Source organism: Barbatula barbatula, assembly GCF_947034865.1.
Source record: "Barbatula barbatula genome assembly, chromosome: 19".
NCBI lineage: Eukaryota > Metazoa > Chordata > Actinopteri > Cypriniformes > Nemacheilidae > Barbatula > Barbatula barbatula.
The window spans coordinates 3,083,704-3,096,953 of NC_136782.1; the positions used below are offsets into that span (position 1 = coordinate 3,083,704).

General features: G+C 42.5%; 1 protein-coding gene across 1 annotated transcript in view; it reads right to left on the reverse strand.

Moving 5' to 3' along the window:
- Positions 1 to 9,531: 9,531 nt before the first annotated feature.
- The window catches only part of lrfn1 (leucine rich repeat and fibronectin type III domain containing 1), a 36,634-nt gene continuing 32,915 nt past the window's right edge, over positions 9,532 to 13,250 (reverse strand). Inside the window, exon 3 of the mRNA XM_079480716.1 lies at positions 9,532 to 11,481. Coding sequence (XP_079336842.1) covers positions 10,602 to 11,481 — 880 coding nt within the window. The 3' untranslated portion in view covers positions 9,532 to 10,601. The remainder of the gene's footprint in view (positions 11,482 to 13,250) is intronic.

Consider the following 13,250-nt stretch of genomic DNA (forward strand, 5'->3'; position numbering starts at 1 on the left):
ATACACTGAAACAAATCTCTGTGAGTCAGAACACATCGCACTTTTCCATCTCACTGCTCGAAACCCAAATAATTTTACGTCATGCATGTTTAATGCCTTCTTTATTGCAGTGAGAAACTTGCATATCGCAACAAAAGTTAATGACTCTTGAAAATGAGCAAGGAGGATGATGGACGTTGCTATTGGCTAAGAGACAACAGGATTGACTTATATTAGAGGAAGAGAGAGATGGAGAGACGACAGAGTCTGATTCCTGTGCCTGGGGACAGCACGACATTCATCCTGAGGCCCTGCGGTGAGGATGAAATGAGACGAAGCGTTTTGCACTCAGCACTGCTGACCTGAGAACAGATTCAGACCTTGTTCAGAGTTTGCGCAATGCAAACCAAGCAGGTGTGTGATACCTGGAGAGAGCCGGCCATTAGCTTACTATTCATCTCAATGACAGCTGCTCACCTGGAAGCACAAGACCTGCTCACTGCCATCTGTGTTCACGACCACTCATATTCAATACTCTGTTCTTCTACATTTAAATTGACTCATGGCAATATTTCTATATATACATAGAATATATATATATATATTTTTTTTTTCTCTCTCTCTATATATATATATATATACAGGAGCCTGAGTCCGTCCATCCGAGGGGGAGGAGCAGGGGGCGGAAGAGCCGGGAGGGGCCACCGCCTGCCAGAGGCCGGAGCCTGCGCCTGTCTTATTTCCACTCTCTTCTCTCTCATTCCAGTCGCTCTGAGTGCTCCCATCTCCATTCTCTCGTCTGTGCATATCCCCAGGGGATAGTCTGCCGAGGCTGGGCGACCACAAGCACAATCTTGGGGTACCCCCGGCCTGTGAGGGGCGATGTATGTAGTGAGGTAGGCGGGACGAGAGCCGGGATTCGTATCACGGAGGAGATTGGGAGCACAAGTACGAGCGACCGGACCGTCAGTAATAGAGGACCAGGCCTGGACTTTATGTTATGGTTTGTGTGTGGGCTGCCGGCTGTCTATTTACGTTTGATTTTATAAAGTTTAAAAGTCTATTTTGTGTTCTCCGGTTCCCGTCTCCTTCCTTCCCTTTTTATTGAACATGTTACATATATATATATATATATATATATATTTTTTTTTTTTTATGTATATATATATTTTTTTTACATATACATGGCTAAAATATGTCTGCCTAATTATTTTTCTATAGCCTAATGAAATAATATTAGATTAAAAAATTTTTTTTTTTCATCAGGCTATTTTTGGTGCCAGAAAAACAGCCCCAAAGCATGATGTTTCAACCCCCATGCTTCACAGTAGGTACGGTATTCATTGGATGCAACATTCTCCCAATCCTCTTCTGGATCATCCAAATGCTCTCTAGATGGGCCCTGACATGTACTGGCTTAAGCAGGGGGACCCATCTGGCACTGCAGGATTTGAGTCCCTGACGGCGTAGTGTGTTACTGATGGTAGCCTTTGTTACTTTGGACCCAGCTCTCTACAGGTCATTCACTAGGTACCCTCGTGTGGTTCTGGGATTTTTGCTCCCCGTTCTTGTGATCATTTTGAACCCACAGGCTGAGATCTTGCGTGGAGCCCCAGATCGAGGCAGAATATCAGTGGTCTTGTATGTCTTCCATTTTCTAATAATTGCTCCCACAGTTGATTTCTTCACACCAAGTTTCTTACCTATTGCAGAGCTAGTCTTCCCAGTCTGGTGCAGGTCTACAATTTGGTTTCTGGTGTCCTTTGACAGCTCTTTGGTCTAGGCCAGGGCTATTCATTTGGCGGCCCGCGGGCCACATGCGGCCCAGAAGCAACCTCAGAGTGGCCCCGCAATAGAAAGTATAAAAGGGAAAATAGGGTCCCGTCAGCGATATTTTTCTCCCCACTATGGCCACGCCAAGACCCGCCCTTCAATAGCATTCACACACTACTATTGGCCAGGTGTCCATGTGAAATGCCTAACCCCAACCAATCGAGCTGCTTCGTAGGGCGGCTCTTGGCGTGGCCATAGTGGGATTGGTAATTTTGCGTCCCGCCAAAACTACCAACATGTAAACAATGCAGAGCGTGCTGTGCCGGTAGTAGCCTACATTACTATCAATATGTCTTTCTCAACACTGAAACGTAAAATTGACAATGAAAACCGTCAGTTTAACCCTGCCTGGACTGACAAATACTTGTTTATTTTACCGCCACATCCAAATGCCAAACCGATGTGTTTAATTTGTAATGAGTGCGTTGCAGTAAAGATTACAATCTGCGGCGGCACCACATTGAGAAACACCAGACTTTCCGCAGCAATTTTCCTGAGGGATCTCAAGAGAGGGCTGCAAAAGTGCAGAGTTTGATTGCATCTTACAACCGGAGCAGTGTTACCATGGTACGGTCATTTACAGCCCAAGAGAGAGCTACCGCAGCATCCCTTCGTGTTTCCTGGATATTGGCAAAAAAGAAAAGGCAATTCACAGACTCTGAAACCGTGAAGGACTGTATGCTGACCATCGTGGATGAGGTGATAAATGACGATAAAATTAAAACGAGCGTGGCATCTGCTATAAAAAACGTACCCCTGTCAGATACTTCCAACAGTCGGAGAGTTGAAATTCTTGCTGCAGATGTGTATGAAACTCATAGCAGCGGCGAAGCAGCTCGTAATGACACATTTTAAAACCAACACAAACAAATTTATTGAAAAACATGTAAGGCTTACATAAATTTGTTTGTGTTGGTTTTAAAATGTGTCATTACGAGCTGCTTCGCCGCTGCTATGAGTGGCCCAACTAACCTTTCTCGGTTTGAAAATCTGGCCCAACTGAATTTGTAATTGAATAGCCCTGGTCTAGGCCATAGTGGAGTTTGGAGTCTGACTGTTTGAGGTTGTGGACAGGTGTATTTTATACTGATAAGGAGTGGAGGACAGAGGAGCCTCTTAAAGAAGAAGTTACAGGTCTGTGAGAGCCAGAAATTGAGCTTTTTTGTAGGTGACCAAATACTTTGTGATTTTCTGGATTTTTTTTCTTATTCTGTCTCTCATAGTTGAAGTGTACCTATGATGAAAATTACAGGCCTCTCTCATCTTTTTAAGTGGGAGAACTTGCAAAATTGGTAGCTGAATAAATACTTTTTAGTATATATAACACTTTATATATATATATATATATATATATATATATATATATATATATATATACACTGTGATTTTTACTTTTGCATCTCATAAATTATAATTATAACAAAATAATTATAATAACAAAAGAAAAATAAACTGTACAATATCTACAGGCTTGTTCAGCTAAACCCTATGGACCTGATAAGCTTCTGTAATTTCCAGTTCAAAACTATCTTGACAAACACTCCAACCTACTTTCACCTCCCTGAATCAGTGTTTGGGAGCCATTTTATATTCCAGGCCCAGCCCTTGGATCATACCATCTTGGAGCAAATGGAGGTAGGTATATTTAGTACATATAACGTTCAAACATTCTAAGTTATTAAACCAAATACAAGCTAATAAAATAAACATACACTTTAACATACAACTAGCCATAAAACACATATGCATATAAACAACTAACAAATTACTTTTGCAGGTATGGATGTTATGACCTCGATGATGTAACACCTAAAATGGCTGCTAGTGTTGTATAAAAACCCCAGAAATTATATCAAACAGGTTGGTTCTGCAAAATGGAAATTCGTGAATGTATGCAATTTTCTTGTATTTCAAATAAATGAGGATAGATGAATGAAACATGTGTCTGTGGTTATTTCAATGTGCTATCCGTAAGTATGCAATGTAGTTTGAACTGACATGGTTACAGAAAACACATCACATGGTCACAAAGCAACATAAAGTAAAGCAATTAACAGACATTAAACATATATTCATTACACAACACAAATCCGTATTTGTATATGGGTAAATGTGTCTGTGTGTGTGTGTGTGTGTGTGTGTGTGTAGTCAAAGTGCAGTCTCAATGTAGCACTGTGACAGTGATATAATACATTTTAGTTATTTTTTAAGAGTGGACACTTGTGACTGTTACTGTCAAGTCCTGGTGATGATTCTAAACTATAACAATAAAAATGTCAGGGAGTGAAAAATATACAAAAAGTAAAAAAAGTAAACCAATTATAAAACAAATAAATAAATGAGACATAGATTATTAACTATGACAATACACATGGCAGAAAGCTAAAATTATCCAAATCATCCTAAAAGTAAAAAAGGAATACAGCGATTAAAAATTTGCCTTCCAAAAACATGCTTACTACACTTCTATTACAATAAAACCATGGTTAATTCTCAATATGGAAACGACAGCGACTCTTACAGTAAATGTCAGATGTGTAATATCAAAACACATTAGGCAGCATAAATGTCCGGGTCATCCTCAGTTCAGACAGAAACAAAAGAGAGAGGTGTAAAGGCAATCCCTCCACTCCTGCAAATGAACTCATACACTTCACACGTGAGAAAAAGAGTGGCCGATATGGAATTTAGCCCAAGAAATTATACATGTGTTCCACATCAGTAAGCTGTCTCAACTTCATACACATTGACCATTCTAACTTAAATCACCACACATACAACACAACTGTATAAGATATTATATTTCTGGGTATTAAATTAACTGGATGTACATTAAAAAACAACGCTGATGAAGATATATTCTGTGATGTTGAGGAGTCTGTGGACTTCAGATGCAGTTATGTGTATTTGTGAGGGATAAAGCCTGAAGGTTGACCTTCAGAAAGCATTCATGGGGGCAGCTTTGATCTGCTGTGATACACACACACACACACACACACACACACAGTATGTGTTTATACTTATTCTGTCATTTTATGAGATGTGTACTGTATCTGATCACAGGTTAAGTTAATGACAAGAAACAAGTCACTTTAATAACATTTCATTACCCGAAGTCAGCTTCTAACATCTATAAAACTTTCTTTAATTTTGTATTTATGAACTTATTTATCACTTATTTTGTTTTCGCCATCTGATTCTTCTATCTAAGCCTGGGAGTCATGATGCAACACAATCTCAGCGTTGCCAGTATTTATTTGTACTTTTACTGTCATGATTTTAAGTGCGTCAAGATTAAAACCTTTAAACCATTGCAACCTTGAGAAAGAATGTGCCGTCACTTTAAATAAAAACAACACATCTACTGAACGACATCTAACCAATAACCATAACTGTAACGTGAAGAGAAAAGTAATTTTACCTCTACAGTGATAAAGCAGGTGAAGAGCAAAGTATGCTGGCTAATGTCCAGAGAGATGAAGGTTACTGAGATGTCTATGTGCAGACTGTTGAAAAAAACACAGAGACGTTAATGCATTTGTCCTGAGCCACATCACTCATACAACACACCACAACAAACTGACATTCAGCATTAATGAGTGTGAAGGTGAAATCCCACACAAACACACACACTAAGTGAAAAACACTTGTACACACTCACATTAGTGATGATACACAAACGTGTGTTATTCGACTGCGGTGTTTTGCAGAGCTTTACTTGAAACATTTAACACGAAATTCATAATGAAAGTAAACAAGAACAAAAACACTCAGGGTTTTAGAGTGACAACTTAAACAAACGTTACTGTAACTTACATGCATGCGTTGGTGGGCTGCAGTTTACTTCCGATACACATTCACAAACAATAGAGTGCCTGTAGATAATTTCCGATAACAAGCAAAAGAAACAGAGAAGAACCGTTACTTGGCTAAACTTGTGTCTAACATAAATATGAACATAAATTAAACAAAATATAAATAATTAAATGATTATATGTTAGGTGCGGGTCAGGCGCGTGCATCCGATGAAACGGTGTATGTAAGCACATTTAAAACATACTCTCAGATTCAAATATCAGCATAAAATTGTATCTGAACTGACAAAAAAATATCCTCTGTTTATACAGAAAGAGATGATGTACATGATCTTCACATGTAACAGTTTAACTTAATAAAATAAAGACGGATCTTCCTCAGAAGTTCTTTCCTATAAAGCATGTGAATGTTATCCATCTGATTGGCTGTTCTCCCCACAGAGGAAAGAAGAACTTGTTATATTGCAGTAATGAGGGTTTAAGGGCAGTGCATGCTGGGTAATCACAGATGAAGTCAGGTGGAACGGAGTGGTCGGTGCTGCAGGACTCCGCTGATGGTTACAGTAAATGAAAAGCTTTACATCAACACACCGACTAATAAACAGAAAACAGCAGGAGGAGAAACGTCAGGAACACATTCTGTCATCTTTAACACACCTGCGTGATGCTTCAAACGGCAGGATTGTTCAGTTTAACTAATTTAATGCAAGTTCTCATTTTTAACAGAAAAATTGCTTCAGTTTTGACCGCTTCTAGGGACTCTTTTTAAGGGAACAGTCTTTTGAAAAACAGGAGTGTATGTCTTTGTCGCTGTGAAATAACAACAGCTGGAGTACAAAAATAAATCAATCCGGCTTTCTTCCGTCTGGATTATGTTCAGCTTTATTTTAAGACAGAAAAACAGGAGAGAAACGGATCAGCGTGTCAGGAGACAATGACTTTAACGCAACAACACAATAATTGACACGCTTGATGGAATATAAACACTGTGTGTAATCAGGCCATGATTCTTCAACACAAACACACAACCACACACACAAATGAGTGAGCTTAATGTGACTTGTTAGGAAATGAACAGTGTGTGGCACAATGTCAGAAACGTCTCGGTTACGTATGTAACCTCCGTTCCCTGATGGAGGGAAGGAGACGTTGTGTTGAACCGACAGATGATGTTTGACTTGAGAACCTATCATCTTCTGACTATTTTGAAAAGGCCAATGAAATTGGCGAATGAAATTTAAATGCCGCACTCCGCCCCCGGATATCCGGGTATAAAGGGGAGACGGCGTGCTGCATTCATTCACCTTTTGTGCCGAGGAGCCTGAGAGCATCTCTTGACTGCTGCAGCGGGCGACAAGTGTTGTGGCATGAGGGACACAACGTCTCGTTCCCTCCATCAGGGAACGGAGGTTACATACGTAACCGAGATGTTCCCTTTCTGTCGGTCTCTCGACGTTGTGTCGAACCGACAGATGGGGTTCCTATGGAAAACGCCACAGCACTATGCCACGTCACAATCTCTAGCGAAGCGACGGTGACTGGCCTAGGCGTGTCAGACGCGAGCGATAGCGCGAAATTGTAACCATCCAGTGGGTTTGGCAGGGCGTCCCAGAGCTTTGGCAAAGATGAGAGGCACCTGCCCTCGGCCACCACAGACGCACTGCGTGTCACCGTGACGCAATGTCGAGTCGCCGAACACCGTCCGCAGAGGGTGAAAGCGGCTGTGAGAAAGACCCAGGGGGAACGAAAGCTCTTGTGAACATGTGGGCACCAAGCCCCCGAAGGGGCCCAGCAGATGTTGGGATGGGGCAGGAACCATCCCAGTCTGACCCGGCAGTGATGGAATGGCTGGGGTCAGGCCCAATCTTGTTCTCCTTTGGTTCACCTCATCAGGAGCACTTGTGCTTCCGCGGCGGCTGCTGATGAGACAGCGGACCTTTCCTTGACGTCTTCCTCCGGGGGGCCGCCTGAGGAGGGGGCGCCAGAACCGGGGGCGACGACAAAGGTGGCCGGGGCTGTTTAGGAGCAGACCCGAACGGGACCTCGACAGCCGGAAGGCGGCCAGCCCGCAGCCCTGAGAGCGCACGGCCAACTTTTCGACGTCCGTTTCATCCCGAGCTCAACCTCCCGTGGGAGGGAGCTCCAAGGAATCATCCGGGTCGGAAGCCAGTACGTCACCCTCCGATGCTGCAAGGGACATCTCATTTTCATCACGCATCGTGTCCGAGTACGTGGGAAAGGAGCAAGACGGCGAAGTGCCGTCTTTTGGGGAGTGGCCAGACGAGCAAGACGGGGCATGAACGGTCCGCGAGCCGTTGGCTGACGGATTAACGCTCACGGAAATCCCCATGTCACCCACGCTGCTCGCTGTCGCTGACGGCGTGGCCGGAGCCACCGCGGTCACAGGACGGGAAGCAAACGAGGTGGTGCCAGGCTCTTAAAAGAACACAGCCACCCGTGACTGCAACGTCTGAATAGCCATCCGCCCACAGTGTGGGCAGGATTTATCCACAACTGCTAAGTCAGCGTGTTGGACCCCCAAGCACGCGAGGCAGACATCGTGACCTGCTAACACTGAGATTAGAACCGGCAACCTTCTGATCACAAGCCCAACGCTCTAACCACTTCGTCTCTGCTTTCTCAAAAACGGACTTTTCAAAAACCACTTCTCTCAAAAACCACTTCTGACCCCAATGAGAATTCTACATCATTGTGTGATGTATGGTTTGTTAGGATATGGCGATATCTGGCCGAGATTCCAAAATCTGGAATCTGAGGGTGCAAAAAATCTAACTATTGAGAAAATCGCTTTTAAAGATATTTTTCAGAAGATATTGAAGTTTTTAGCATAGTATATTACTGACAAAAATAAAGTTTTGATATGTTTACCCTGGGAAATTTACAAAATATCCCCATGGAGCATGATCTTTACTTAATATCCTGATGATTTTCGCCATAAAAAAATCTATAATTTTGACCCATACATAAGTATAATAATTGATTAAACCAAACCATCTGAATGAATAAGAAGAGTTTCTATTTTTGGGTCAAAAGTAAATTTTCTTCTTAGAAAGAGCTGAAGAGTTTGATTTCTCATTATAATTGTTCACATATTTAATGTTTTTTTACATTATTTTTCTGGCAGCGTTTGTGCGATTTAAACGTGTCTTAAAAGCACATTAAAAACTCTCTGCGTGATAAATGCATCTCTTCAATAAACAAATGCTTTCGTTTCAAGATGACTTTTTAGCACAATTAAATGATAATTGGGGACACAACTGTCAAAAGAATCATTACCATGTTAATGGATGCACAAATTGTGCCGGAGTCTCTGGCTGCATGTTCAGATGTGTGTTCACTGGTTCATCACTGTCTCATAAACAGAAGAATCATTCCATTAAACAACAACAGCACATGAATTCAACAGCAGAGAAAAATCTCACCCACATTTGGATGATGAAGTTCTGGGACATCAATGGAGTTTATCTAGAGTTCTGCTCCTGTGAAACCTCAGACAATCTGTGGATGTTGTCATAGTTTGTGTATCAACTCTTTCATGCCATATGATACCATAAATATAAACTGGGACTAAAGAAAAAGTTGAGATATTTGAATTACACAATTGCATAACTTCAGCCTGATCTCACAGGAATTTGTGGATAGCGCACAGAAACTTGAAAATAATCATCAAGGCCTCACTGAATTCTGGAACAAAACAATATTCTGAGTGTTTGGTGTGAAACTACATGAAGTAAAACCAGAGAAACGATTGATAGCATGATAGTTGTCAGACAGACCTTAGACCCTTGTGAGATTTTTTCTAAGATATCCTTAGAAAGGTTTTGGAAGAAAACTTGTGTGCAGAAAATGTACAAGCACATAAAAAAACGACAAGACACATTTTACAGTCAAACCACACAAAAAAATTTAATCCCCTTTTGCGGGCATAAATGATCCAAACTGTAATATTCTAAGCGATGACTGTGGTTTTTAATGTAAAAACCGTACGCCAGGACACTCTGAACGTTCCGTAAAAAGTCATGTCAACTATGACTGGCTTATATATTTATAACACATACACTGAGAGATTTTAATATACTTATATATGTATCCCGGCTGTCGTCATACGTGTCTTTCTCTTTTTCTTATCTAGACCAGCCAGATACAAAACAGATTTTCAGGACACAGTCACATCAGCATAACATTCGTCGGAGAACAGACCTGCCCGTAAACATCAGCCATTCTTCCTGGAAAACGTCATTTGTATAGATCTATTTTGTAATTGTTTTTAGTTGTTATTGTTGTATAGACTGGTGCAATCCGTATATATCTCGTGTCTTCTGTGCAAAAGTCTTTGAAAGTGTTCGACAAACACACACACACACGCACGCACGCACGCACGCACACACACAGCTCACCTGCATGAGTTTATTGTCATCATTACTGTATTTTTTAAAGGACAGAGGAAAACATACATGTATTTAGTCACTTTCTCCTGCACCCTTGGCATCAAAAAGTAAACCAAAAACAAACATAAACAGAGAGACTGAAACACAGGTGTGTGTTTGAGCACAGGTATGAGTAGAATCCTCCACAGGTCCATCTATTAGATAAGGCACCGCTGCAGTAGTGGAAAGGGCGTGATAACCGACACTCTCTAGGACCGCAGGAGGACGCAGGACAGGGTCGAATTGTGCTCTCACATAGGACACCAAATTCGTTCCAAAACTCAACGAGCTGCCCTGCGGTTCACCGGGGGAAACACAAACCCCACAATAATCCCACACAATGAGATTTGGCAGCTCTTGGTGCACTAAGATGTCGTCTATTCAGGCAGCTCGCTGGGTTTAAGAACGGAGCTAGCGTGTTATATCTCACGTGTGTTAACTGGATGTAGGGATCAATGTGCGACCACAACAACGTCTATATGTAGACACATCAAAACACGTGTGCAGACATGCCTTTGTTTGTCCATCACACTGTGCTCTCCAACATCCACTCTGTACTGCTAAACGTCACCCTTCGACTGCAGGGCGGTGACACGTCAGCATTAAGCTGGGTGGTGGATTTGTGCCGGCGGGTTCTGGCCCGTCGCGGGTAACTATGGCTCTGGAACAGAGCGTAGTCTCCGTCGAAGGAGAACCTGTGCCGAGTCCGGGCCAGCTCGCTGGGCAGCAGCCCCATGTTCGCCAGCGCCCCCTTCCTGTCCTTGAGACGCGGCGCCTCCGAAGGGCCGGCAGCGGGCCCGATCAGGCACAGGGACATGGTGGAGCCTGTGAGACTGGTGTCCGTCTGGGTTTCGTCAGAGGGCAGCCCGCCCAAGCTGGCCCGCCTAGAGGGTGGAGCTTTCTCCGAGCAGATGGGTGGCAGATCCACCTTGAGCTCCTCCTGCATCTCCTCCATCTTCAGAAGGACCAGCGCCTTGCAGTCCTCCCCCGTGGGTGAGGGCCGTTCCTCGACCGGCTGCAAGCGCTGCTTGGACCTACTCCTTCCCTGACTCCCGTTGGTCTGCGAGTGAACATGCACGGCAGATCTGTCGCATCGCGCTTTGCCCTTAGCCGCATCGCTGGCGCTGTAGGCCTTGTAACGGATCATGAGGATAATGATGAAGACGAGGACGGAAGCCACGATGATACCGCCGATGATGATGATCATGGTTCCGCCGAGGAACTGACTGTGGATGAAGCGACACTGACCCGCCTCTGCTGCCGTGTGGAACTGAACGCAGCCCACCACACGGGTCGCTGTCAGGGACGTGATGCCGTCGTCGTATACGGCCAACACGCACAGCTCGTACTCTCGACCGGCGGCCAGATCGTTGATCTTAAATGTCTTGCTCGCGAAGGGAATCATCCTGCAGAGAAAACACAAGAGATGAAAGTTTATTGCAGGAACGTAAACTGTAAAACACATCAAGAAAGATGGAGTAGCAGGGCAGTGGACAATAAATTACACAGACAGTTAAATATGCAAGATACAATATAGTAAATCAATAAAGAACAAAGAAAAAGAAATAATAAAAAATAAATAACCTGTACCTGTAGAAATAACTGGGAATAAGTAACAAAAGGAATATATATATATATATATATATATATATATATATATATATATATATATGTTAATTTAACAGATTTTAATCAAAGCATTATATAAATTGGAGAGCGTTTAATGTCGCTTAGAGCCGGCCGTGTTATTTGTAAACATTCAAAAATAACATGCATATAACCATAAAAAGAAGACGTCACATATCATTCTGTCTAAAATGATTTACATCACATGCAAAAAGATATTCATATGGGAAAGTAAATCCAGAATAAGAAAGCACTGGACTGGATCCAGAATGGAACATTAAATTAAATTAAATATTTGAAAACTTTCTCACATTTCAGAGATTTCCCAGATCAATAATTTGAACAGTCTGTAATTATGAAAACGAACAGATACAGAGTGTGTATTCACTTGTGTTATATATGCTTTCCTTACTGGAGCAGTTCTGTTGTCGGTACCTTGTGTGGCATTCATTGACTCTTGGTTTGTGCTTTGAAATTTTTGGGCAGAAACAGGTTCTAAATGAAACGTCGAGTTGGATTTACACCTCTCTTCACCTCAGCGCAGTGCTCGACCCGGCGGGCCGTCGTTCTCAGGTCAGGGTGCTGATTGGCTTCTGTGAAGCGAGATGTTTTCAGCGCTCGGTGAGGCGTGAGATGGTCCCGGAGGTCACAGTGACAAAACGCAATGTCATTATAAGTGATGTGCTTACAGTCAAAGGTTAAAAGGTGCGGGGGCTAAATATCAGACGTTCATTGATAGAGACCTCAGTGACACAGAGCGGGACGGAGAGAATTGTGGAATAAAACGGGCGATAAACATCACACGTACATGAAGAATATAAGTCTAGATGAGCTCTATTGACCTAGGAGACACCTAGCGACAGCACAGAGCACCTACGCAACCACAGAGCAACGCTCTGTCAATCATCCACAGCACAGTGTGTTTTACACTGACATCTTCCGTCAAATCTCACACGTTCTCATCCCAGCTGATAGCTCTGAATGAAGAGTCTGTGAATAATTTCTGTGCCGCAGAATCATCCGGCATTATTCAGACTAACTTCAATCTGAGCAGAATTCATTTCTTCTATCACCTCCATCCTAAAGTGAAAGAGTGTGTAGGCTGTGTGTTCAGAGAGCAGATAAACATATGGATTTGTTGACAGAGCTTTAACTTCATTTACAGCCCTCTCTCTCTCTCTCTCTCTCTCCGTTCTTCTCTCATCAATTGTCCTCCCTCACTGAGCCTCAACAAACAAACAAGCTCGAGCACAATTTTAAAAAAGTGCAGATGGGAGTGGAAATTTCAGCGGGGATTTACTTAAAAGGCACATGTTAAAAACACAGACGCAGTATCTAATTTCCATAATGACCAACGCAATCTACCTAGAGTAGCGCAAATTAGCGTAGGGTTAAGAAGACTTGGGCTGTGCAAAAATATCAATACTGCAAACTATCGCAATATAATTTTTTTACAATAGTATATCGATCGTTCAGCCTGTACTTTCGATACATTCTTTACATCACGTTTTAAACGTTACAATACAGTGCATACGGCCATTTTCACAAG